Source organism: Nicotiana tabacum, chromosome 22 (assembly GCF_000715075.1).
Source record: "Nicotiana tabacum cultivar K326 chromosome 22, ASM71507v2, whole genome shotgun sequence".
NCBI classification, from domain to species: domain Eukaryota; kingdom Viridiplantae; phylum Streptophyta; class Magnoliopsida; order Solanales; family Solanaceae; genus Nicotiana; species Nicotiana tabacum.
This window is the reverse complement of record NC_134101.1, coordinates 15,381,816-15,409,602: the sequence shown is the minus strand read 5'-3', so window position 1 is coordinate 15,409,602 and position 27,787 is coordinate 15,381,816. Positions and strand designations below refer to the sequence as shown.

General features: G+C 39.1%; 2 protein-coding genes across 5 annotated transcripts; both read left to right on the top strand.

The window, feature by feature from the left end:
• Positions 1-1,566: 1,566 nt before the first annotated feature.
• On the top strand, positions 1,567-15,615 carry LOC107760011 (uncharacterized). 3 transcript variants are annotated; one of them, XM_075244610.1, is made up of 6 exons: positions 1,567-1,628; positions 14,295-14,364; positions 14,438-14,593; positions 14,813-14,886; positions 14,952-15,121; positions 15,231-15,615. In XM_075244610.1, exons 2-5 carry the CDS (start codon positions 14,317-14,319, stop codon positions 15,085-15,087), a joined length of 414 nt encoding a protein of 137 aa, XP_075100711.1. In that variant the 5' UTR covers positions 1,567-1,628; positions 14,295-14,316; the 3' UTR covers positions 15,088-15,121; positions 15,231-15,615. The 3 variants fall into 3 exon arrangements, with proteins under 3 accessions (XP_075100711.1, XP_075100712.1, XP_075100710.1); XM_075244611.1 differs by having other exon boundaries at positions 1,568-1,628; positions 14,438-14,587; XM_075244609.1 differs by lacking the exons at positions 14,295-14,364; positions 14,438-14,593; positions 14,813-14,886; positions 14,952-15,121; positions 15,231-15,615 and adding an exon at positions 2,198-7,013 and having other exon boundaries at positions 1,603-1,628.
• Positions 15,616-23,045: 7,430 nt separating this feature from the next.
• On the top strand, positions 23,046-25,651 carry LOC107760010 (nudix hydrolase 17, mitochondrial). Of its 2 annotated transcripts, XM_016578030.2 has the most exons (6): positions 23,046-23,376; positions 23,603-23,723; positions 23,832-23,879; positions 24,011-24,100; positions 24,332-24,460; positions 24,848-25,651. In XM_016578030.2, the coding sequence occupies exons 1-6, from the start codon at positions 23,297-23,299 to the stop codon at positions 25,235-25,237; spliced, it is 858 nt and encodes a 285-aa protein (XP_016433516.1). In that variant the 5' UTR covers positions 23,046-23,296; the 3' UTR covers positions 25,238-25,651. The 2 variants fall into 2 exon arrangements, with proteins under 2 accessions (XP_016433516.1, XP_016433517.1); XM_016578031.2 differs by lacking the exon at positions 23,832-23,879 and having other exon boundaries at positions 23,047-23,376.
• The last annotated feature ends 2,136 nt before the right edge of the window (positions 25,652-27,787 follow it).

Below are 27,787 nucleotides of genomic sequence, written 5' to 3'. Positions count from 1 at the left end.
TTAATACTTATTTGGAGTCATTAATAATACTACGTTAATTATCCAACATCATCAAGCCACTATTCACTGTCTTCTCCAACAAAATCCTAGGTTCAAGAACACCCATTTCAAAAACTAGTGTTGCATCTTGTCCAAATGGTGATTCCCTATTCAATTCGTTCATCAATTAAGTTATCAAATCTATTGGAATCATTAGAAACTCAAAACAATTTCATCTATATCAATTCATCAATACTCATCTTCTTCTTTGCTCGAAATATCATTTTCAAGGCCCACCCTTAGGGTTCATACAATATCTCATTACAATTTCAAATAAAACTCATAAAGATGCTACCCATACTCCAATATGACATATATATGAAGCTCACATGAAGAGATTATCTCTTGGTGAAAGAATCTCACTTTTCCTCTTTTTGATGTTCTTGAAGATTCAACCCATTTTATATGGATTTGATCCATAATAGTGTTAGTGTTATCACTAAATAATGTAATATAATCATCCTTGTACCAATATAACTTACCTTGAAGTGTATCAATGGAGGAAGAGCTCCTACCTCTCTCTAGAAATCAAATCCAAGCTGAAGAACTAACTCTTTCTCTCTCTAAGCCCCTTATTTTACCATAAACCATTCTTAATGTACATCATACATATATTATCATGATCAATTGATATCATTCATATTATTAGTCATTTTCATACCCGAATTAATATAATTAGCACCCACCAATCTTTTTAATGGTCTTAAAATACTTCAAAATTTTCCGGAGAAAAAATACATATTTTAATTAATTAAACATTAAATGTACTTAATCATATACTCCCTCCATTTCAATTTATGTGAACCTATTTTCTTTTTAGTCCGTGCCAAAAAGAATGGCCCCTTTCCTTATTTGAAAACAACTTACCTTTATGCAATGATTTATAGCCACACAAAACATACGTGCCTCATTTTACACCACAAGTTCAAAAGTCTTCTCTCTTTTCTTAAATTTCGCGCCCAGTCAAATGAGTTCACATAAATTGAAACGGAGGGAGTATCAAAGAATCAAAATTTAAATTTATCAATAGAGAGACCAAATACGCTATTATCTCTATTCACAAACCATTAGTAGAGTTGCGTGGGAGTAATTGCACCTCTAACCTCACCATGGTGATGGAGACTTAAATTTCCAACCCCCCCAAAAAATCTTTATTCTTTATTTACGGCCTTATTTTCTTAAAACAAATATGTATAACCTGAGAAAAGTAGAACAAAATTAAAAAATAAACTATCCACCGCACTTCTAATTTCAAACTTATTCTAATCCAAAATCACTCCAGTATGCAATTTTTTAAATTTGTTTATTACAAATTTTAACAACTTACATCTATTTAAAGAATAAAATTAAAACATATGCAAGAAAACACCTGGATTTTTGGTGTAACAATTTCAAATAATTATCTGGTGATAAATATTTCAAAATAAAATGATTTGGGCCGAATGTGGATAAACGAATTGGGCCTTATCATTCAAACTCACTAGCCCAAAACCATAACGGCCCATCTTTAATTTACGCGCGATCTTCTTATTCAGCTAAACTTCCCATTTTCAAATTAGCTGCGAACTCGTTTCTCCGGCGAAGTCGACGTAAGTTCCCTTCTTTTTTTCTCTCTCTACCTTCAGCTAGATTTTTTCTTTCAATTCCTTCAGCTAATTTCCTCTTCAGTATTCCTCTAGAGATAAACACCCTAGTCCATTTTTAGAAATGATTTGATTTTGCTTGTTAACGAAGAAGTGAATTGGCAAAATTATAGAATTTAAGTTAATTGTTAATTTCATGACTACTAATTCCATCAATTATCCGATCTTATTTCTCGATGTTAACTACCTTTTTTTTTTTTTTTTTTTTTGCAATGAAGAATCGTAGAGAAAATTTTGAAGCGAATTTACTCGGTTCTCTTTAACTCACAAGTATGAGAAATGATTTTATTTTTCTGAATCTAAAAGTTTGAGCGTACATGAATTTCTATTTTCTTCAGCCTTGGAATGTACTGCTGTTTCCATTTTGTGTAGTTCCGATTAAGAGTAATCCTATTCTTTTTCTTAGGCGGTCAGAATTGCAATTTCTGTAATTTTTCTAACGATTTTGGCCATATTTTTGTCTCTACATTGATCCATAGCTTGTTCTGATGAAAGTGTGTATACGGTTGAAATAGATTTCGGCTTTAGCACGTCCGATCGAGTTCGAGCGATGATTTATCGAAGTAATATCCCGAAGGTGGAACAAACTAACCTTGAACCTGGGGAGGCCGATCCGCGTCGAGTCGATATCATTATCGAGCTCGAATCAAAATCGAACCATGATGCAGAGTAGATCCATCATGCTGATAATCCAGAGACCAACCAACATTGACCTCGAATCAATTCGAGGGCTCGAGCTCGAACCAAGATCACGAGTTCGAGCCGAAATCAAGCTCAAACCAAATCGATGGTTCTAAGCAAGATCGAGCTCGCAGACAAAAGCCATTACAATCCCACTAGAGAGAATCTTGGTAGAAACTATGGGAAAATTGACTTATCATGAGTCTCCCACTGAATGCTTATTTTATTATGCTTAGAGCCAAATCCCTCCACTATAAAAGGGCTTGGGGTACTATTTCTGTAGGACAAGTCCCAGAGAGACTTACATTGTAATAAAAGTGCTACATTTTTCTACAGGAAAGAATTGTTCTTTCAGATTTCTTACATTGATTCTATTTGTTCAATCCTAAGATTCATTGTTCCTGACAACCTTATCTATTTCGCATTCTCTACAATCTATGTTTATATTTCTATTGATCCATACATTTTGTGTTAAGTTACGCCACATATCCTCGGAACTGCGTATAAATTCAACTCTATCCATTTTTCGGGTAAACAGTTTGGCGCCCACTGTCGGGCCGAGGATAATAGTGGTTATTTTGATACAAATCTGAAAAGACACTCCATTGTGCTTTGCACTTATTTTCGAAAACATTTTGAATTTCGGATCAGCTACGAATAACCACCAATCAAATGGCTTCGCCGATCAATTACGAAGTCGGCCTTCAAGATGAAACCAACAACTTGGCACCCGGGGCCGGAAGGCCAATTAACGATGGCACCGAGGCTCGAATCGAAGTACCCAAAATTCGAGCCGAAATACCATTGGATGCCAATTCACAAATAGCTTTGGAGGTGAATCAGCGCTCCGAACCGGAAAGAAGCATTCAGAGCGGTACTCGATCCGTAGCCCAAGACACCCAAAACGCGGGAGAAATCGGGGCCAGCTTACGTATGATCTTCGAGATGCTACAAGCCCAACAAGTAGCGATAGCTCAGCTACAGAGCCAGACTCGAGCACAAAGCAGACCGGATACCAATCCACTTCGAGAAGTCACCCCAGAACAAAGCCCGCCATAGTGAAATCTAACGAGCAAGAATCGGGGACTACTCCCGGAATTACTAAATTGCTCAAGGAACTCACAAAACGAGTCGAAGCCAACGACAAGAGGGTGGAAACGTACAATGCCAGGGTCGATCAAATCCCGGGGGCTCCACCAATGATAAAAGGGGCTTGATTCGAAAAAATTAATACAAAAGCCTTTTCCGTCGAGTGCGGCACCGAAGCCAATCCCCAAAAAATTCCGTATGCCCGAAATTCCCAAATATAACGGTACGACCGATCCTAACGAATATGCCACCTCTTACACATGTGCCATAAAAGGCAACAATTTGGAAGACGATGAGATCGAATCTGTGTTGTTGAAAAAGTTCGGGGAGACCCTCTCAAAGGGAGCGATGATCGAGTACCACAATTTACCGCCGAATTCCATCGATTCTTTTGCTATGTTAGCAGATTCATTCGTAAAGGCACATGCTGGTGCCATAAAGGTTGCAACAAGGAAATCTGACCTCTTCAAAGTAAAGCAAAGGGAGGATGAAATGCTGAGGGAATTCGTATCCCGATTTCAAATGGAACGTATGGAATTACCCCCGGTCACAGACGATTGGGCCGTACAAGCTTTCACCCAAGGGTTGAACGAGCTAAGTTCGACAACATCACATAGGCTGAAACAAGATTTGATCGAGTATCCGGCGATGACTTGGGCGGATGTGCACAACCGATACCAATCGAAAATTAGGGTCGAGGACGATCAGTTGGGAGCTCCGTACGGACCCGTTCATCAGAACAAGACGGTTACTAAAAACCAAAAGGAGATCGACAGAGAACAAAGGTCGAACAGAGACCGATATCGACCGTACGTCGCAGATCGGGTGAACAATAGTTCAGCACACAATGCAGTTCGGAATAATCGAAGGATTGCTCGAGGACAAAATTCTCGGGGGCTTATGAGTAAGAGCGGCTTCGATAAATACGCCAATCCTATAGAAGCACCTCGATTATCAGAATATAACTTCAGCGTTGGCGCATCCACTCTCGTGTCAGCCATCGGGCGCATCAAAGACACTAAATGGCCTCGACCCATGCAGACCGATCCTGCCCGAAGAAATCCCAACCAAACGTGCGAATATCATGGTACCCATGGCCACAGAACGGAAGATTGCAAGCAACTAAGAGAGGAAATAGCTCGCTTGTTTAACAAAGGAAACCTTCAGGAGTTTCTGAGTGATAGGGCGAAGAACCATTTTAAAAGCAGGGATTTCAGCAAGCAAAACGAGCAAGAAGAACCGCAACACGTCATCCATATGATCATCGGCGACATCGATACCCCTCACGGACCAGTACTTAAACGCAGTAAAACATCGATGGTGAGGGAAAAGCGATCTCGGACTCAAGATTACGCACCCATGGGGACTTTGTCCTTTGATGATGAAGATGCAGAGGGGGTCATCCAACCTCATAACGACGCACTGGTAATATCCGTACTCATGAATAAAAGTAAAATTAAGCGTATGTTAATCGATCCAGGTAGCTCGGCCAACATCATCCGATTGAAGGTGGTAGAACAGCTCGGCCTACAGGAATGGATCGTATCCGCAACTCTGGTCCTAAACGGGTTCAATATGGCATGCGAAACCACAAGGGTGAGATAATCCTACCAATAAATGTGGCCGAAACCATCCAGGAAACGAAGTTTCACGTGATCGAAGGCGATATGAGATATAACGCCCTTTTCGGAAGGCCATGGATCCACAACATGAGAGCTGTGCCTTCGACCCTACACCAGGCACTCAAATTTCCGACATCGGGAGGTGTCAAAACGGTGTACGGAGAACAGCCAGCCACAAAGGAAATGTTCGCCGTCGACGAAGCTAAACCAATGTCCTCACTTTCGCCGATAAAAGGATCGGGCCCGGAAGGAGAACGTGACACCAAATAGCAATCACAGACATCGGCTTCGACCCAGCCAGACAACCAGAAAATCGAAGAGGATGATGATCAAAGGGTCCCTCGATCTTTCGTGATTCCCGATGACTCCGAAGCCACCAAATCAACAATCGAGGAGCTAGAGCAAGTCATATTGATCGAGCACTGGCCCGAGCGAAAGGTATACTTGGGAACGGGGTTGAGCCCCGAACTCAGGAAGAAACTCGTTTAATTTCTTATCGATAACATCGATTGTTTTTCCTGGTCCCATTTAGATATAACAGGGATCCCGCCGGACATAACGACGCATCAGCTAAGTCTGGACCCCAGGTTCAGACCGGTGAAGCAAAAGAGAAGACCCAGTCCGGGAGAAAGCATGCATTCATAAAGGGCGAGGTAACCAAGCTTCTCAAAGTAGGGTCCATTCGGGAGGTGAAATATCCCGAATGGCTGGCCAACGTAGTTGTAGTCCCTAAAAAAGGGAACAAACTTAGAATGTGTGTGGACTATAAGGATTTGAACAAAGCAGTCCCCAAAGATTCCTTTCCGCTGCCCAACATCGATCGCATGATCGATGCCACGACCGGCCACGAGATCCTCACTTTTCTCGATGCCTATTCCGGTTATAATCAAATCCAGATGAACCCGGAGGACCAGGAAAAGACTTCATTCATCACCAAATATGGAACGTATTGTTATAATGTGATGCCTTTCGGGCTAAAAAACGCAGGGGCTACTTACCAACGCCTAGTAAATAAAATGTTTGAAGAACAAATAGGAGAATCAATGGAAGTTTATATTGATGACATGTTAGTTAAGTCCCTGCGCGCAGAGGACCATTTGACTCATTTGCAGGAAAACGTTCGAGATTTTGAGGAAATACAACATGAATCTCAACCCCGAGAAATGTGCTTTCGGGGTCGGATCGGGCAAGTTTCTCGGCTTCATGGTGTCACATCGGCGAATAGAGATTAACCCCGATAAAATCAAGGCCATCGAAGACATCGTCGTTGTGGACAGCGTGAAGACCGTACAAAGGCTAACGGGTCGGATTGCAGCCTTAAGCCGGTTCATCTCAAGATCATCTGACCGAAGTCGCAAATTTTTCTCTCTACTAAAAAAGAAGAGCGATTTTGCTTGGACCCCGGAGTGCCAACAAGCATTAGGGGAACTAAAGCGATATGTATCAAGCCCACCACTACTTCACACTCCAAAAACAGACGAAAACTTTATTTGTACTTGGCAGTATCGGAAGTCGCCGTAAGCGGTGTCCTAGTTCGAGAAGAGCAAGGTACGCAATTCCCCGTCTATTATACGAGTCGAACCTTAGGAGAAGAGGAAACTAGATATCCGCTCCTAGAAAAATTGGCACTTGCACTGATAAGCGCCTCAAGAAGGTAAATGCCGTACTTTCAATGTCATCCCATATGTGTGTTAACCACTTACCCGCTTCGTAATATTTTGCACAAACCCGAGTTATCAGGCCGACTGGTCAAATGGGCCATCAAACTCAGTGGGTACGATATCGAATATCAACCCCACACGGCCATCAAGTCTCAAATTTTAGCAGACTTCCTGGCCGATTTCACGCCAACCCTCGTACCCGAAGTTGAAAAAGAACTGTTGAAATCAGGTACATCATCGGGGGTATGGATCCTTTTTACGGACGGGGCTTCGAACGTAAAAGGGTTTCTTGCCGGATCCCTAGTAGGAATGTTTGTTTGCATCACGTGCATTTGACTTTGGAGGCTCAACACAGGGGTTGGGTCTGTCTAGGACAGGTGTACCAAAAAATGAAAATGACCATTGAAGCCAATTGCGACTCCTTGCTGGTGATGAGTCAAGTAAACAAAACCTTCGAAGTTCGAGAAGGTAGAATGCAAAGGTATTTAGATAAACTGCTTGTCACTTTACACCATTTCAAACAGTGGACTTTACAACATATACCAAGGGAGCAGAATAATGAGGCCGACACGCTCGCGAATTTGGGGTCGTCGGTCGAGGTAGATGATTCAGGCCCGGGGAATGTTGTTCAACTTTCGAGATTGGTAGTCGAAGAAGGTCACGCCGAAATAAATTCTACAAGCTTAACCTGAGATTGGAGAAACAAGTATATTGAATACTTGAAAAGCGAAAAACTCCCATCGGACCGTAAAGATTCCGGAACCTTACGGACTAAAGCAACTCGATTCACGTTGCCTTCGGACGGAACTCTGTACCGAAGAACGTTCGATGGACCGTTGGCAGTATGCTTGGGTCCGGGAGATACCGTTTACATCCTACGGGAAGTGCACGAGGGTGCTTGCGAGAATCACTCTGGAGCCGATACACTAGTTCAAAAAATAATCAGAGCAGGGTATTATTGGATCGATATGGGCAAAGATGCGAAGGAATTTGTTCGTACATGTGACAAATGTCAAAGGTTTGCACCGATGATCCACCAACCCGGAGAGCAACTCCACTCAGTCCTATCCCCATGGCCATTCATGAAGTGGGGAATGGATATCGCCGACCCTCTGCCATCGACCCCAGGTAATGCCAAATTCATTTTATTTATGACTGACTATTTTTCTAAATGGGTTGAAGCGCAGGCGTTCGAAAAAATAAGAGAGAAAGAAGTTATAGACTTTATTTGGGATCATATCATATGCCGATTCGGCATACCCGCCGAAATAGTGTGTGACAATGGAAAACAATTCGTTGGCATCAAAGTAACAAGATTCCTCGAAAACCACAAGATAAAAAGGATACTATCAACGCCATACCACCCCATTGGGAATGGACATGCCGAATCAACGAACAAAACTGTCATTCAAAGCTTAAATAAGAGGTTGAACGACGCTAAAGGGAAATTGAGAGAAATCCTGCCCGAAGTCCTTTGGGTATATCGGACGCCGTCGAAATCCAGTACGGGGGCAACCCCATTCTCCTTAGTATATGGGTCCGAAGCATTGATACCAGTCGAAGTTGGTGAACCCAGTCCAGATTTCGATTCACGATGGAAGAATCAAATAACGAGGCCATGAATACCAGCCTCGAACTATCGGACGAAAGACGAGAAGCTGCTCTCGTCCAATTGGCCGCACAAAAGCAGCGAATCGAAAGATATTATAACCGAAGAACCAAGCTCCGCCATTTCAAGCCCTGGGACTTAGTGTTAAGAAAAATTACCTTCAATACCCGAAATCCGAACGAAGGAAAACTAGGACTGAATTGGGAAGGACCATATCAGGTGCTCGAGAACATCGGAAAGGGATCGTACAGGCTCGACATTATAAACGGCAAACAGTTATCAAACAGCTGGAATGTATCACGTCTAAAACGGTACTATTGCTAAGGTACAGCCTTTCCATATTCGTTTATATCTCAAAACTGACCCCTGCAGAAGTCCGAACAAGGCTAAGATGGCTCTCTCGCTTGAAAGCACGCGTTGCACTCTTTTTCCCTTAGACCAGTTTTATCCCAAATGGGTTTTTCGGCAAGGTTTTTAATGAGGCAACCATTGATCATGCAACATTTACAACAAACTCCGATGCCGCAAGAAAGTTATTTCACAACAACAGGGTTCCAATAGGAAAAATTGTAAGAGCCAAATGGTCGAAGCGAACCATGCTCATATAGATAGGCCCGAACCCAGGCGCGTAATAGCGTGCGAAGAAAGTTCTCTTCTTTATCAGCTTCTTATATCCAAGGAAAATTCTTCTATTTTGGGATTTATTATGCAATCTGAATTAAGATAAACTCGGCCACTAAGCCTACGGGCTACTTTTATTTCGAGTTCGAGCAAACACTCACTCGACCATTATGCCTACGGGCTATTTTTATTTCGAGTTCGAGCAAACACTCACTCGACCACTAAGCCTATGGGCTACTTTTATTTCGAGTTCGAGCAAACACTCACTCGACCATTACGCCTATGGGCTATTTTTATTTCGAGTTCGAGCAAACACTCACTCGACCATTACGCCTACGGGCTATTTTTATTTCGAGTTCGAGCAAACACTCACTCGACCATTACGCCTACGGGCTATTTTTATTTCGAGTTCGAGCAAACACTCACTCGACCATTACGCCTACGGGCTATACTACTTCGAGTTTGAATCATTCACTCGACTAAGCCTACGGGCTATTTTTATTTCGAGTTTGAGCAAACACTCACTCGACCATTACGCCTACGGGCTATTTTTATTTCGAGTTCGAGCAAACACTCACTCGACCATTAAGCCTACGGGCTACACTACTTCGAGTTTGAATCATTCACTCGACTAAGCCTATGGGCTATTTTTATTTCGAGTTCGAGCAAACACTCCACCATTACGCCTACGGGCTATTTTTATTTCGAGTTCGAGCAAACACTCACTCGACCATTACGCCTACGGGCTACATTTCTTCAAGATCGAACCATTGACAACTAATAAGCCTAAGGGCTACATCGTTCCAAGTTCGAGTAAGCGCTCGCTCGGTTACAGAGGCTACGAAGTCCAAATTTGATCAAGTTGTTTAAATCATTGTGAAAACATTCATAAAGCGTGAATAAAGTCCTCACAAGACAGGAAACAAAAACAGAAGCAAGTCGGCAAAAAGGGAGATATGTCTATATACAGATTTATCTGCATGGATGATTACAACGTAAAAACTAAGAACTAAACTTCTCGGTCAGGAGCGGTCTCTTCTTTATCGGCCTCCACCCCCGTTTTCGGATCCTTTCTTGCTCCCATCGTCATCGTCATCGCCATCAGAAACCAGAGCTTCAGCATCGGCTTCGAGTTCTTTGGCCCTTTTTATCTCTTCAGCGAGATCGAAGCCGCGAGCATGGATCTCCTCGAGAGTTTCCCTTCTAGATCGACACTTAGCAAGTTCGGCGACCCAATGCGCTCGAATATCGGCGGACTCGGCTGACTCTCTTGCCTGAACTTGGGCAGCTTCAGCATCGGCCCGATAAACGGCCACGAGCCTTGGAAAGTACAAAGGCCAACCGAGCCTCAAGCTCCTCAATTCTTCTTGCTTGAACCAGGCCTTTTTCCTTCATTTTCTGAAGATGGGTTTCGGACGATGATAACTGGGCTCGAGCAGTCTCTTTTTCCGCAGCAAAGCGGTCCATACCTTCTTTCCATCGCAAAGACTCCGTTCTTATCACGTCAACCTCCTCACGAAGCTTCCCGATCATCTCGATTTTTTGCTGCAGCTGTGAGACCGAAATGTTAGTTATCGTTCCGGTATCAAGCCCATAGGCTTTCAAAAAGCATCATTACCTGCTCAGACAAATCGGTCTGGTCTCGTTAAGCCTTGGCCAGCTCAGTTCGGAGGTCTTTTATTTCCTCTTCTCTCTGCCCTAGGGAAAGTCTGAGGGAGTTCCCCTCGTTAGTAGCCCGTTGTAGGTCGGCCGCGTATCGATGCAGCTCATTCTGGGATCGAGAACATTGTTCTCGATGAACTGCCGCTGCCTACAAAGAAACAAGAAGTGGAGTTAACGAAAAACGAACAAAAAGATAGTACCGACAAAATATTTTTAAAAGCTCACCTGATTCAAAGCCTGCCGCAACCCGTGAAAAAGATCCGATTCATCACCAGCACCGGCAACGTCCTCAATACCGGTAAACAGGCCGCGAAAGGGATCTCCTTCATCGTGAGGCCTGTCTAGATCGAGGGCTCCCAGAGTTTGAGCTTCCCGAATCACCCCTGCGGAAAAAGCGGGAAAGGTAGGCGAATCCTCGATTGCTGCTGCCCAGATGAATCGCCTGGAGCGTTCTCCGCGGTTCGAGGGCCTCTTCGGTCATATCCCCTACCGGTTGACTCCGATGAGATGCGTCTTCGATATCCGAGAGTTCAATGACTCTACCCGAATCTTTCTCCAGTATATCTTCAGTTCGAGGCAGAGCCTCATGGAGCATCATCGATCCAGCCAGCGATGAGGCATCGGTGGTTCTCTTCGTTCGGACCGCCAGCGCGGACTCATTGTTCTCTTCTTCTTCTTCTTCTTCATCTCCATCTTAGACGCTGAACGGATTTCACGGTCAAAGGAATGACATTCTTATTCGGCTTACGAGCCGTCCTCTTCTTCGGTTTTAGATCTTCGGGAACCGAGGCTCTTTTCCTTTTATTTTTCTTCACCGGCTTTGGGACAGAGGCCGAAATTTCCTCCTCATTGGACAAGGGCCTCAAAACCGTGTCTTTACCCAAACCTGCATATGGAAAACCTTAATAAAATATTTTGAAAACCACCTCGTTCGGATCATCTAAGAGTCCGAGAAATGAGCTTACCGTGATTTTTGGCCTCCCACCGACCCTTTGACAAATCACGCCATGAGCGCTCGGCGTATGTGGAGGTCGAAACAAAGGCTCGTACCCAGTTCCTGAGATCGGGAATTGCTCCGGGCATCCAGGAAACCGCTACAAAAAAAAAGAGGAGTGTCAATGAGAGAATAAAAGAAGAAAATAGAAATAACAGCAAGATCACACTTACGTTTCATATTCCACTCCTCAGGAAAGGGCATCTTTTCGGTTGGAATCAGGTCCGAAGTCCTTACTCGAACGAACCTGCCCATCCAACCCCGGTCCCTGTCCTCGTCAATACTCGAGAACAGAGCCTTGGTAGCCCGACGCTGGAGTTTTATTAACCCTCCTCGAAAAAGTCGAGGACGGTACAAACAGATGAGATGATCGAGGGTGAACGACCTCCCCTCGATCTTGCTCACAAAATATCGGATCAGGATAACGATCCGCCACAAAAAAGGATTGACCTGGCCTAGGGTTACCTGGTATTGTCGACAAAAGTCAATAAAAACGGAATCGAGGGGACCCAAAGTGAAAGGGTAAGTATACACATTCAAAAACCCTTTCACGTAAGAAGTGATATCTTCGTCGGGCGTAGGAATTATTATTTCTTTCTCACCCCAATTGCAATCCTTCTTTAGCTGTTCGAGGTGCTTCTCGGTTATCGAACACATGTACTTCGATACCGGCTCACACCGGCCAGGGACCGATGAACCTTTATCGACCTTAAAATCTGAAGTAAGGACACACGCCCCGGGAACACACTCCTCAGGCCGTGGTTCTGCCGGTGTCTCATCAGCGGCACACTGTGAAGGTGAAGCCTTCTCTTTCTGAGGAATGGTTTGCGATGTTTTCGCCATTTTCGAATTCAAAGGTGAGGAGCAGAAGAAAGTGACAAAGATTTGGTAGAATTAAAGAGGGATTTTGCGGAAAGAAATCACAGATTTACTGGTAAGTTAGACGGTACGAAGAAGAGCTTGGGAAATTTGGAAGATAGAAGGTGTAAAAATGGTAAAAGATAAAAGAAAGGGTTATTTATAGGTTCAAGCGATGGCGGTTCAGTATCAACAGTGGCCGACCACCGCCTGACATGCATTAAATGCCTTGAAAGGCTAAACCGACGGGACAGCTACCAGAAGCGTCATAATCGAACCCGATGGAAACGACAGGATATAATCCGATCGAGCTGTTAAAAAATCATATCGTTTCTCGCCACATTCTTTCAGGGAAACGAAGGGACTATCTGTATACGGTCGAAATAGATTTCGGCCTTAACACGTTCGATCGAGTTCGAGCGATGATTTATCGAAGTAATATCCCGAAGGTGGAACAAACTAACCTCGAACCTGGGGAGGCCGATCCGTGTCGAGTCGATATCATTATCGAGTTCGAATCAAAATCAAACCATGATGCAGAGTAGATCCATCATGCTGATAATCCAGAGACCAACCAACATTGACCTCGAATCAATTCGAGGGCTCGAGCCAGGATCGGGCTCGAACCAAGATCACGAGTTCGAGCCGAAATCGAGCTCAAACCAAATCGAGGGTTCTAAGCAAGATCGAGCTCGCAGACAAAAGCCGTTACAATCCCACTAGAGAGAATCTTGGCAGAAACTATGGGAAAACTGACTTATTATGGGTCTCCCACTGAATGTTTATTTTATTATGCTTAGAGCCAAATCCCTCCACTATAAAAGGGCTTGGGTACTATTTCTGTAGGACAAGTCCCAGAGAGACTTACATTGTAATAAAAGTGCTACATTCTTCTACAGGAAAGAATTATTCTTTCAGATTTCTTACATTGATTCTATTTGTTCAATCCTAAGATTCATTGTTCCTGACAACCTTATCTATTTCGCATTCTCTACAATCTATGTTTATATTTCTATTGATCCATACATTTTGTGTTAAGTTACGCCACATATCCTCGGAACTGCGTATAAATTCAACTCTATCCATTTTTCGGGTAAACAAAGTGTTAATTCTTTTATGACAGATTGATACATAATTTGGTGTTTTCTATTTTTAGCTTCACAGCTAAATTCAGAGCTAAACTTTGAATGTTTATACAATATCTGATATAATTGTGTCTGTTTGTTTCATTGGCATATTAACTAGTTTGCATAACTTATCAAATATATATCTTTTTGCTAGTTGGATGTCATTATATAATTTGGACGAAGTGATTTCCGTTATCTATTTACAATTTGAATAGAAGAAAATGACCCAACAAAGATCTACTATGTTATATTTTACTGATCTCCAATGAAGATGGCCATACAGCTTATTCAGCACTTGTAACGGGCCATATAACTGACCTCCCACTATAATTTGTGAATTTTTTTATTTTTTTCCTTTTTGGGAGAGGAGTTAGTCACTAAATATTTAATTTGTTTAGTCAAGTATCAGCCTATATCATATAAATGCACAAGCATGTGAGATATATCACAAATTAGGTTTCAGTGGCGGACGGACATGGTGGAAAGCGGGTTAAAGGTGCATAAATTTTGTATAAATATTTTATTTGAACCCACTTGGCAACTACTATTTTACGACTAAAGTTATGTACTTCTAAGATTGAACCCGCTTGCACAAAATCCTGGGTCCGCCACTGTTAAGTTTCACATAGTTAATCTTATTTGTTCCCTTGTTTATTGACAACTTTTTATACGCGTCATATTTGTCCAGTTTCTGCAATTACAGATCACGAATGGAAATAGAAGTTGCCGATCTCACGAATAAGCGCATGAAACCTTCTGTATGCCCTCTATCCACCTTACGTTTTTTGAATACTATGATATTTTGCCTGACAGATGGTAATGTGCTACTAGGTGGCAGATAGTGAAACAACAGAGAATGATATCGAACTAGCGAAGGATGCCGAAGAAGAACATGCATTGATCCCTGTCCCTATGGCTTCTGAACAAATGGAGGCGGAGATTGCCAATATTCTTGAAAAGATGAACCATTTTACCCAGCATGTATATGTACTATCTGTTATACCTCATATAGCTGGAAGTGGTAATATGTCAAAATATAGGAAGAAGTAGTTGATAGCCGTGCCCAATTCAGTGTATGATGGAATTTTGGTGTATTCAAAGCAGCGTTGAGCATTTAAGTTTGCAAACATGCCTGTGAATATATTGATTTGCTATATTTTCACATGTCTATATCGTTGACGTCCTTTTTGTTATCAATTTGAGAAGGTATCTGAACTGCTGGAATCAGGGAAGTCCATGCTTAAGGAGCTGAGTAATGAATTTGAAGAACGATTGATTCAGTAAGTGAAAGTTAAGCAAGTAGTTAGACATGAATTGCCTATTTGCTGAACCATATTGTTTGCAGAATACACAAGGAACAGATGGAAAAGTGGCAAGAAGAGATTAAGGAACTGCGCTTGCTTGACACAGCAAATGAGGAGGCTGATGCTCTGTTGCTAAATGCTAAATATCTACTTCAGAATGTACATGGTGAATCCTGAGCTTATGCCGTAGTTGAATGTAACTTTTCAAGAGGTAAGTTGTCCATAGTTTGCTGGGTAATTGACATTTTCTGCATTCATAGTGCACCTAAGTTCTCAGGAAATGGTAACAAAAAGTCAAAAACGTTTTCCATGTTCTGCAGGAGCATAAGAGTACCTTAAAGGAACATCTTTGATGAAAAGCTGCTTAGTTTACCATGTGATAAAGATACAACCTAAAGAACTTGGTGCTGGTTCATCATGATGCTGGATATAATAAATGCATAGCATCACATATAGCTTTTAAGTTTCTACTTAAAAAAATTACACGTAATATTGCAGTTTGTGTGGGGAACTCTTTGATGCAATATATAGTTGAAATGCTTTTTTCCAATCTTCTAACTTTGTCACCAATCTGATGTCTTATGCCATATATGCAGCCACGTAAGTTGTTTATAGCAGGTTCGATATTCTTATACTCCATATTCTTTCCTCTCTCCACGTATTTCTAGAATTGCTGCGTGAAAATGAAATCTTCCAATTGTTCCATCATGGCTTTTATGTTAAGGAACAGGTTTTCGGGAAATGAATACCAAAAATTTATATTGATTAATCATACGTTTCAGTGTTTATCAGGTCCAAGTAAAGGACCGTTAGTGAGTAAGGGAAAATATGAATATATGATACAAAAAGGAAACAGTGAAGGTATGTTTGTTGGCAACTTCTAATGAAGGACAAAGTTAAGCGTGAATGTGTGATAGTTCAGCAGCAAATTTGGACCTTTTCCCATTTCCTTCCTTGTCCAAAGAAGAAGAAAAAAAGCAGAAAGAAAGAAAAGTTTGCTTCAGGCAACAAGTAAGATCGTGGCTGTCACCTGAAGTATCTGTGTACCAAGAATGGTAACTCGGTAACCATACAACACGTTCATGATAAAATTCTTAAAGAATATTGTGAGCTTCTGAAGTTAAGCTGATGCACAAGATACTTTTTATTTTCAATTCTGTGCTCTTTTCAGCTGTTACCATGATTCCATCTTTTTACTTAAAGATGCAAAAGAAGTTATTTTTTCAGGTCAAAACACAAGAAAAGAAAGAAAAGTAACAATCATTAGGAAATAAAGAGAGTTTTTCTCTGCTTTCAGCCAGAGTTAATTTGTCAGCTTGAAGTTCCCCATTGGAAGAGTGGTTGGACGAAGCAAACTGAGAGTCCGAATTAACGAGGAAGCAAAGAAGTGAAAGGAAACTGCTATAAAAGATAAAATTAGAGGATCATGACCATCGAAATATTTACAAAAATCATATTTATATGGGAAACAAAATCTAAACCATAGACCCTATTGGATGACCTGTACTACTAAGCTAGCAGCCTTAAAAAAACTAGCAACCATCTTTTATGAACTGTCTACTTCTAGTTGTCGCCGACGAAGATGGGTTGGCCGGAGTTCAGTCCAAGGCGTGATCTCGAATGTTGCCTGGTCATGACAACCTCCCTTGCTAGAACCATTTTCATCTCTGGTTGTCTTAGGGACCAGTCAATGACATGGTGTTTAGACTCTTCCTGCTTAATCTTCTTCACTTGGTTGTGGACAAGATGATCACCCTCATAGTTTTGTTCCAAGAATCTGTCTTCTTTCTTTGCCATGTTGCTCTTCTTCATCATCTCCTCCATATGAACTGACCAAATAAGCAGAGTCTATTTTCTATGATAAAGGACTTTGATGTGTTGTTTATTAGGACTTAGGAGTAATATATATATATATAAATATATATATTTATTGGGTTTGGCCTCCAACCCCTAACTCACGACCAACCCCAGGTGGGAAGAAACTTGGTCTTGCGAATCAGAATGTGGAACGTGCTTAATTTAATGCGAATTAAATGGAAAATTCAGAGTGAAGACGCCAGTTTAAGACCATGTACAGGATTATTTGACCGACGATTAAGCTAATAGACCCCACGTGTACTGGTCAAAATTTGCTTCATCATTATCATGTTTTGGATAAGTAGTAAAACGTGATCAAAACATTATCACGTTTGAAAATCCATAAGCGGTAAATCTTTTATCTATCACTATAATTTAATCAGTTGTAGCAACTTAGTTACAGTATATTTGTTTTTTCTATATTACTAACTTACACTTGCTATAAAAAGTACTCTCTCTGTTTACTTTTACTTGGCACGTTTTGACTTTTTATGTCACTTAAAAAATAATAAATAAAGTGTATAATTTACTATTAATTGATGCATATTTTATTGGATTTGAGAAAATAATTTGAAATGAGTAATAAATACTGTGCGTATAACAGAATTTTTTTTTTATCTTCTCTTGATATGCGTAAAGTAACAAATAAAAATAAAAATATATTTTTAGCATACCTGCCAAGTAAAAGTGAACGGAAAGAGTACTTAATTTTAAAAAGTACTTATTAATGGTAAAAAGTACATATGAGTTCTAACTGTTTTTTAAATAATTTTATAGCGTAAATGTTTTTCCATTATCAATGCGTTAAAGTTAAACCATATCGTATCCTTACAAAGTTACAATTACATTGTTCTAGTACCTTTCTTTAAGCTTCTCTCATGGCTAATGATCAATTTGATATCGTTTATTTCATATTAAAACGCTGCATTAGGAGGGTACTAGGGTTTTACCATTTCAAAATATTACATGCTTTTTAATATCTTGGTTTGTGTGAGTTTTCGAAGTATAATTCGTCTGCAATTTGGATAAGAAAGACGGTTGCAGTAGATGACGATTAAGGAAAAAAACAGTCAAATTATAATAATTCTTTTAATGACTGCAAGTTAAGCATATAGTTTTCTACTCATACTAGTTTCCTAATGTGTACCAAAATGGGTCGTAGTGGGACGGATAGGATTCCTCCATCTTTAACCAGACGTCTTGCGTATAGAGAGTGCTTCCTCTTAAATGGGCCTTACGCAGTGCAAATCCGGATATAGACGGGCTCTAATGCGGGTACCGGATACTGGGTGGGTAAACGGGCCTTACACAGCACAAATTCGAATATAGACGGGCTCTAATGCGTATAACGGATACTGTGTGGGTAAACCCAACCTAACGTGTGAACATTTGGACTGACTCGAGTCTTAGGTTTGGTTGACTTTGGTCAAAATCAAATGTTCTATGATCGTATGATTTGACCATCTAGTTTGGTATATTATTTGAAGAGTAGATTTTTCTTCATTCACAATCAAGAAAAGGAAAATCTTCACTTCTAGAACACGATTCAGATTTCAGGCTAACTTTTAGCAACAGTTCAAATATGAAACTTGATCCTTGAGAAGTCTAGCTCTGCCGGTTAAAGTTCTATTGACATAGTAGTGGTTTTGACCAATTAACTTCGTTGGTGGCACTAGTTTGAATCCCTTTTACTTTTTAATATTCTAAGCCACTTTGGTAAAAATCGAGGCCCCTTTACTGTTTCTAGGTGCGGGCAGTTGGCCAATGAATGTGTCTACATGGACTGGAAGTTTAGGCAGTTAAGTTTGGTAAGGGAGAGCCCGTGTCAAAGTGGGCAAACTTTTTTGGTTGTTTGACTACTTAATGTCTGTTGATAGCGTGTGACAACAGACGTGAACTGATCTTCAGTTTCACATTTTATTCTGTTTCCGAGTACAAATCTTATATGCTATTTAAAAATTAAAAGCAAGTATGTATCACAAGCACGAATCACCACTACATACGCATGATTTTGCACAATTGGTTTTAGTTTATTGTCATAATTCGATATTCATGTGGCTTGGATTTGAGTCTACTGATTTTGAGATTTTACTTTCTATCCTAGATTAATATATTTTTTGAATCTTTCAAGCCGTGTCAACATAGTATATATATGTATATATCTTTCTAAAAAGTATTATTTGCACGTATTAAATAAAATTTTCTTGCACCGAGTAAAACATGTCAAATTTAATGATTTTTAAAGGTTTTCTGCCATATATAATTAATTCAAGCATCCATTGTTGGTGGACGGCAAGAATTGATACTTGGAGCTCATGACATGTCAAAAATGACTTTGTTTCTCCGTTTGATTGGCCCAACACACCCAATAATGCTTACGCAAATTCAGAATAAAGAGTTGGTCGAGTCCTAAGCTTTTGCGTCTAAAAGTTGTCACGCAACTTTGATTAACCAAATATTCAATATTAGAAAGATTCCATTTTTCAAAACAGCCCAATAAAAACCTCCCTCCCTATGTGATTGAGGGCTTTGGAGGTTTTCAATTGAGAATTCCAAACAATAGCATTTTTTGTGGTCCAAAACCAAATTTCAATGTGGTCACACTTAAAGCCCAAAAGCCTTTTTCAGGACTTATCTTTACAATTCCTTTATTCTCATCTAGAGTACTAAAAAACAATTCCATCATTGTTTAGAAGAATTAACCCAAATAGTCTAATTATTGAATCTTCTTTGGTGGGGAAATAAGTTATTTCGGGTTTCCCAAAATTATTGTTCCATCCTCTCATAGAGATAAAAATACGGAATAACTAATCCGAGAATTAGTTATACCGGGATCCCAACCAAACAAGGAATAAATTCATCTCAAAGTTAATCCTGAAATTAATTATCCGTTATCTGTCGCACTAAACGAGCCCTTATTATTGGTCAGTTTAGCATGAAAGTTTAGTATGAAATCTAGGGTACGGCAGAATCCACTACGTACCATTATGTATAAATTCGAAAAACTAAGCATATTGATAAAATATATACATTTCCAATGTCAAACCCATCGTATCTAAAATTTGAGGCCGCCATTGATCTTAAAGAATTCAAGTTGATCATAGGTAAAACGGAATTTTATCATTTTGGGAGTGCCATATTCAAGGAGGCCCAATAAAATTAGTGGCCTAAAGCCCAATTTAATAAGAATCCTTAAATTTTTTAATTGATACAAAATGTAATGTTGCCTTTTTTTGTTTTGTTTATAGGATAATAGTATTAAGAGACATTAAACCTTTAACTTCAGATATTATTATTATTATTATTATTATTCATGTTAATTAATAGATATTAACCATATATTTACAATATATTACCTTGGATATTGTTGCAGAATACTTTATTTACTGATATGAAGATTTGATTAATATAATTTAAAATTCTAAATATTTCTTCCGTTAAAAACAAGACAATCTTTCCTTTTTAATAACTATTTCATTATATTTTTAATCTATAAACTTCACCAATATCTAAGTGAAAAAATAATAAAGGCTATAAATTTTGGAGCCTAAAGTAAAAGGCTATACTAGTTCCCTTTGAACCACCCCTGAGTAAAGGAAGCCTTGGCATAAGCTTCTTGTACTAGTGGACACACAACTTGCTTAAAGAGGACGTCCCCATATATAAAGGCGAAAAGAATACTGATTTTAAGCTTTATGTGGCTACTGTCTTGATAAGCTCAAGATCATGATTTTGTTCCCTCCCAATATGCAGTCAAATTGTCTTCTCTGCTCAACTTGCTATATGGGAAACTGCCTTGTGTATTCCTAGTTCGTGCTTCGCATGCAAGCATACGGTAAACACCCCCCCCCCCCCCCCTTTTTTTTTTTTTTTGGGTGTGTGTTCAAAGTGCACTTTGGTATTCGTATACAGGAGTGTCGATCTGTTACGACTCAAGCTTATGGCACGTATTGTCTGCTTTGGGTTTAGCTCAGACGCACGTACCATTTGAACTTATGTCATTCCTTATAAAGTTTTAGTCTTGCTTGGTCCGCCGTTATCAGCCTACCCTTCATCATGGACAGCCCGTGTATTCATAAATGAATTCACAATTTTAAGTCTGACTGATATATAGTGTATCACTCCATCCACAATTATTTTGTAGTGAGGGATGCGAATGTAGCAATAAATAAGCATAGAGTACAATTTTAAAAGTTCAATTATGTATTTAAAGTTCAAGTAAAAGAGTTAACATTGTTTAAAATTGCTACATTTCTTACCTCACTGAAAAGATAATTTAATGGGAAACTATTAGATATGTCAATTTATAAGTAGCTCATTACAAAAATTGGTCAATTCATAAAATATTACTAATATTAGCCAATTAGCTAATTGTAGCAAAAAAAGTCAAATTCTTGCTTTCTTTTGAGCGGGTGTTATTAAAATAGATTGGGTACATCTTAAGGAGCTTGAATCTCAGTTTTGGGATGATTTGGTGAAGTTTTGAGGTAGTTTGAATTGAAAATTCAAAGTAAAAACCGAACATGAAAAAAATGATATATGTATCACATTGTGTATTATTTGTGTATCATATTTGTATCAATTGTGTATCACATGTATATCCATGTATACCTGTGTGTGAGATACATGCGTGATAGATGTTTGATACATGTGTTGTAAAAGAATTTTTTGAACTCGATTTAATTACGAATTTTGATATAAAACCAGTCCAAATCACCTCCAATATTCCTCAAATTTTGTATATTGACTTATCTATATGTTTCAATGAATTTCAACTATACCCATTGAAAAAGTTCCTTTTTTGCTTAGATTTTTGGAATATTGTATATTGTTTTTTTGTATTTCATCACCTTATTTGCTACCTCATCCATGAAATTTCCTTTCTGTCTTGCACCTAATGTGGCTAATCACGCTTAAAAATATGGAAGGTGATTTTTGCATGTGTTTTTTTGAGAGAAAAAACCTTATTTATTTGAGTTTTCCAATTTTTATATGTGATTGGCTAATTTTGGCAAATCTATGACTAATGGCTAAAGATTGGTAAGTTGAGACTTATTTGGGACATTTGTGTAAGTTTCTCTTATTTAAACTTCTATGCTTTAATGGACTTAAACATCGATACACTCCTTCGTTACATTGATAAGCATATACTCCTTTCGTCCTATTTTATGTGACATGTATACATTTTATTAGTCAGTCCAAAAAAGAATAATATCTTTTTATATTTATTTCAATCAACTTTAAATTTTTTTATCATAATGAGATGATTTCTAGCCACACAAATTTCTATAATTTGTTTTAAACTAATTTTTTACTTTATTTCTTATGCTCCGAGCCTAGTCAAACATCTTCACATAAATTGGGACGAAGGTAGTATAACCCCAAGTTTATTTCCTACTATATATGGCGCCATTTATTCTCTTTTTGGCAGACGTTTTACAATTTTGCTCACCTTTTTTCTTGTTTTCTATTTCCTTTCCTTTTATTAAGACCAATTACATCTATATTATCTTATCTTAACTATAATCACTTATAATGGGAGTACAATATCTGGCTATATACGACATGTGTTTGTAAAGTCCTCTTATATGCCCTTCATAATTAATCTATTTGTCGCTGGATTGTCAATATGACATATCCAGATATCCTAACTCCTGAGAACGACACATCAAAAAAAAATATATTACCACATGGTCAAGTAAATTTAATTTTTTTTTTGAAACCGCGATAATGAAACATACCTACTCTACTGTTCAGATATTATCCAATTAGGAGTAATATATTACATATCCTAAACTCGTCATCAGAAAAGGAGCTTTTCGCATCTTGCAACTTATACTTTTTGGCTTGAGTTTAAAGCAACAACCTTACCAAGTGAAAAGCCCCCCCAAAAAAATAAAGCATTGACGTCAATACTTCAAGTTAACCTTCTCTTGTATTTTTCATATAATACGCTGTATTTGAAGGAATAATTTACTAATTAAGAAAGTATAATTCATATTGTAATGCACGAATTCGAACCTCAATAATTTCGTAATCATTGCAGTTGAGTTGGATCGTCCTTACTTGTAAATCTTGTGAAAAAACATGTTATAGTATAAATTAAATACAAAGAGGCTTTCTGAGAAAATACAAAACAATATATGTTATCATTGACCACGTGTCCACGACTTAACCATTTTTCTCTCTTTTTTTATTCTCTTTTTTTATTCTTTTTATTAGAGTGGAAGCACATGAACGTAGCAGAGCATCCCTTATATTTAGGATTTAGCTTCTAGACTTCTTATATTAAAGAAGGAGATCTAACCCAAGAAAATAGCTACTCTTTTCCTTTTTTAGGGAGTTGACAATTTACAAATCATTGCTTTTTCTCTCTTTCCATAACCGTCTAACTATAATCCTACATATAGTTGACTTCTCGTCCATAACCATTTTTTTTTGTTTATGAGGAATTCTCTCGTTTTCTCTTAAGGAAGAAGAACAAGAAGAAGATTATAGTTTGATTTTATTTAGTTCTTCGAATTTCTAAATGTTTAAGACATTTTCTATGTCCTCCCGAATGGGAAGAGACTTGCAAAGATACAATGAAGGTTGTCGTCAGGTTGTTGGGTACGTATTTCTTTTGATTCTTGTTATTTTTGAAAGTCAAGAAATTTCAAGTGGGGTGGTTATTTTTATTTTTATTTTTATTTTCATTTCCTTACCTTTTTTATTGGTGTTTTAAGAATAAAAGGTAAATGGGGAAGTTTTTGGATACAAGGGTTATTTTTTTATCCTGTTCTTATATATATTAAGAAATTGATATGATTTTTCTCTCAAATTACATATGGTGCAGATGCATTCCTTATAGATACAGAGAAACTAACGAGTCATCTTTCAATAATGGGGCCAGAATTGATGATTTAGAGTTTTTATTGATCAGCTCACAGAAGAGTCCAAGAGTAATGTTCCCTAAGGTAGACATATATCTATAACAAGTCCATCAAATTTTTCTATTGATTTAGCTAATTGGATTATTGTTTTATCGTTCCTCAATTGAGCTAAAGTTGCTGACATGTGATCAGGAGGTTACGGGTTCGAGCCATGAAAATAGCCTATTGCAGAAATGCAGGGTAAGGCTGCGTGCAATAGACCCTTTTGGTCTGGTCTTTCCCGGACCCCGCACATAGCATGAGCTTAGCGCACCGTACTGTCTTTTTCTTATTTCTCAATTGACATTATTGGTTTTGCAATGAATTTACAGGGGGGTTGGGAAATTGATGAGTCATTAAAAGATGCAGCTTTACGAGAGACCTTTGAGGAAGCTGGGGTTCTAGGCGAGGTTGAGGTTCAGGTTTGTCTCTGCATCTTAAAGTTATAATTATCTGTGTAAGATTAAGCGCGAGATTTAGAAAACCTTTAGTTTTTTTATTAAAAGACAGATAATTTAGTAGTGGAATGAAATGAACCTGATGAAATGGATACTAATGATTCATGTAGTTGATTCCGATTAATTAAAAATGTGATATTAGTTGATTGATTTTCTTGTGTATATAAGCCTTTTGCTATTGCTGGTTGAATGCAGGACTATTTAGGTACATGGAGTTTCAAGAGCAAAAGCCAAGGCACATTTCATGAGGGGCACATGTTGCCTTTGCTTGTTACTGAGGAATTAGATGATTGGCCTGAGAAAACTGCCCGTCGACGTTTCTGGGTTTGTAAATTTTGGATCTCCGCTATCTTGCTATTATCCTTTTGATCTCAATTTCTTAGGTTAGATAATGCAGACATATCCAAAATGTACAACAACAAAACCCAGTGTAATCCCATGAGTGGAGTCTGGGGAGGGTAGTGACATACTCTTGACGTATATCTTTACAATTTTTTATAAATTTTGGATGCATGTATATAGTTTGAGGTGCATTGCCCTAATGCTCGATTTGCCTTTGTAAGTAGCATGTTTTGATACGTAGTAACTCTGCTCACTAAGCTTTAGGCAGAGCGTGATTATTTATTGATGGACAAAGCTATCATGTACCTGTGCTGGTGGAAGCTTCGATAAAAGAATGTGTTTTGATGTGGTGTTTGATTAAATTTGCAGATGAAATTTAATGAAGCTAGGGAAGTATGTTGGCATCCATGGATGAAGGAAGCTTTAGATGTATTTGCTTCTAAGCTTGCAAACAGAAACAAAGAAGAGCCTCAGACATCATGCCCTTTCGAGGAATTGCCAGATAAAACAATGACAAACATTGATACTGAAGTAGCTAACCAAATGTACAATGATGAAACAAGAATGGAAGCTGAAGTTAATCCGTTGACATGTGAAGAACCAAGCATAAACCCAGTCTTCGACGATGAACAGATAATTAGCACTGTAGCCGATTCCATGCTCAACGAGACATTGTTCAGTGAAGAACTTGGAATTAGCCATGTAGCTGCACCAATGTTCAATGAAAGTAAAAGAATAAGTATTATCGCTCACAGCTAGCAACGAAAGAAAAAGGAGAAACGTCAGCAAGCTTAAGAAGCATTAGAGGCGAATCTAGAATTTAGACATTGTGGGTTCTGAGGTAAGGGAGTTGGTTCTGAAATGTATATCATTCTATTTTCACACATACATATATAGTTAGCACCGGTTCTGCCAAACGTGGTGAACTAGTCATTTGATCCGCCACTGAGAAACAAACTAGGCATTGTACCTTGAACCAAGGATGAAGATAGGATGCCTATCAGTAGAATTCTCAAGGTGCCAGGAACCAAGAATGAAGATAGCATGTGTAAAATGTAAATAGATTAGGAACTTAAGGGTACATAGTCTTTCTTTTGTTCCTTGTTGTAAATACTCCCTGACCAATATATTATGAATGTAGAGACTGACATATTATTTATGGTTTTACTTCCAATCTCTGTATCTTCAATCTGCAAAGAGAAAAAAAAACCTCAGAATCCTGTTTGATAGAAACCTTTATGATTTTGGAAGCTCAATGGCATTGATCACACCTGCGGCGCAAAGAATGATAATACATTAGCGCCCAAGTCCTTCTATTGACTGTGAATTCAAGCAATAGAAGAAAGAGGTTAAGCTTGACAATGGGTTTCTTGTGGAAGTAGAAAAATTTGAGGACATGAGTTCATTTAGGGGCAAAGAGAGTTAGAGGGTTTCATCTACAAAATTTGCTGACTTCATTCTTTTTTTGGTAATTAAATTTTTCATTAAATAACCCCTAAGAGTCTGCGAAACAACAGACCTTTCGTAAAGAACAAAACCAAAGATCACTACAGCCACCTAAACTACTCCTGGTTGGAGAAGAAGGAACCAAGCTACAACAATAACAACCCAATATAATCTCACAAGTGGGGTCTGGGGAGGGTAGAGTGTACGCAGACCTTACCCCTACTCAGAGGGATAGAGATGCTGTTTCTGAAAGACCCTCGGCTCGAGAAGAAGAAAAATAAACAATAGACAATAGGTCAGTGACAGCAATAGAAGATAAAAAAATTAACAGCATCGTAAGAAATAGAAAAATAGATGTAAAAGTAATAAATATAAACAACAATATTACCATAGAAAATAGTGAGGAAACTACATAAACCACTAACAACCCACAGCGAAACAACAATAGGCCAGCCCCGCCCCCGGAACAACCCTAATGCTCGACCTCCACCCCTTTCTATCCAGAGCCATGTCCTCCAAGATCTGAAGTCGCGTCATGTCTTGCATGATCACCTCACCACAATACTTCTTAGGTCGTCATCTACCTCTCCTCGTACCTGCCAATGCTAACGTCTCGCACCTCCTAACCGGGGCATCTATGCTTCTCCTCCACACGTGCCCGAACCATCTAAGCCTCGCTTCCCGCATCTTGTCGTCCATGGGAGCCACGCCCACCTTCTCCCGAATATCTACATTCCTAATCTTATCCAGCCTAGTATGCCCGCACATCCATCTCAACATCCTCATTTCTGCCACTTTCATCTTCTGGTTACGGGAAGAAGAAGGAATCAAGCTATGGATAATAGTTCATTCTTCTCAGGCACCCTGTCACTTTTACTTTACAGCTACCTCTACCATGGATCTCCTGGGCCACCAACTTCACTAGTTGGTCTTCAGTTCTTTTGCTATTTTGAAATATCTTATTATTTCTCTCTTGCCAGATGAAGTAAGTGCAGCATGCCAAGATGATTCTATATACTTCTGCTTCCGCCCCTTTCCCTGTAGCATGCTTTTCAGTCCAAACTTGCTCTCCAGGCCATTTGTCAGCTTTCCTATCTATCCCCTGCTAATGTAACAATCTTTCCCAAATGAAAGAACATGTGAGCTATGGTTTCATTCTCAATATCACACAAAGAACATACAGTATCTTTGGTGATGCCCACTTGGCCAGTTTGTCTATTGTTTACAAATAGCAGCTTTATTCCATATGGCTATATCAATAATATTCATTCCTCCAGTTGTTTGTGGCCAGCATACTCTATCCCAGGCTAATAAAGCCTTCTTTTTGTAATTTCAGCACCCCCAATCCATAAAAATCTCATACAAACAGCCTCAATCAAGTTGATCACTTTTTGGGGCAACACAAAAATTTGTGACCAGAAGGTTTGTATAGAGAACAACACACTCTTTTATTATTTGTACCCTGCCAGCATAGGATAGGAATTTGGTTGTCCAAGAAGTGACTCTGCCTAACATTCTTTCAATTAGTGGATGACATTGCATAGTGGACAGTCTCTTGGTGCTGAGTGGAACCCCAAATACTTGACCTTTGTTGAACCCCAAGCTTTTTATTATGTCTTGCTGACTTCATTCTTTAATTCATTGTTTGAGGTTTATACATTCTTTGATATTTGTGAGTACACAAATTAATCTCATTCCTAACATTTCAGAGATCATGGACACTTAATTATTCGAAATTATCAAGTAAAGTCATGTTTCTGTTGTTTGTAATAGAGACCTGACTTAACTATTTCAATAGCACTTAGAAGGTCATTCAACTAGATTTCTCACAATTTTGGTGGTCAAACACCATTTTACCCTCTA

Bases quoted from the DNA above. Each gene is read 5' to 3' on its own strand.
- LOC107760011 (XM_075244609.1), top strand. From the start codon at position 3,651: ATGCCCGAAATTCCCAAATATAACGGTACGACCGATCCTAACGAATAT.
- LOC107760010 (XM_016578030.2), top strand. From the start codon at position 23,297: ATGTTTAAGACATTTTCTATGTCCTCCCGAATGGGAAGAGACTTGCAA. The intron at 23,377-23,602 runs GTACGTATTTCT...CATATGGTGCAG, and splicing joins GGTTGTCGTCAGGTTGTTGG to ATGCATTCCTTATAGATACA. The intron at 24,461-24,847 runs GTTTGTAAATTT...TTAAATTTGCAG, and splicing joins CTGCCCGTCGACGTTTCTGG to ATGAAATTTAATGAAGCTAG.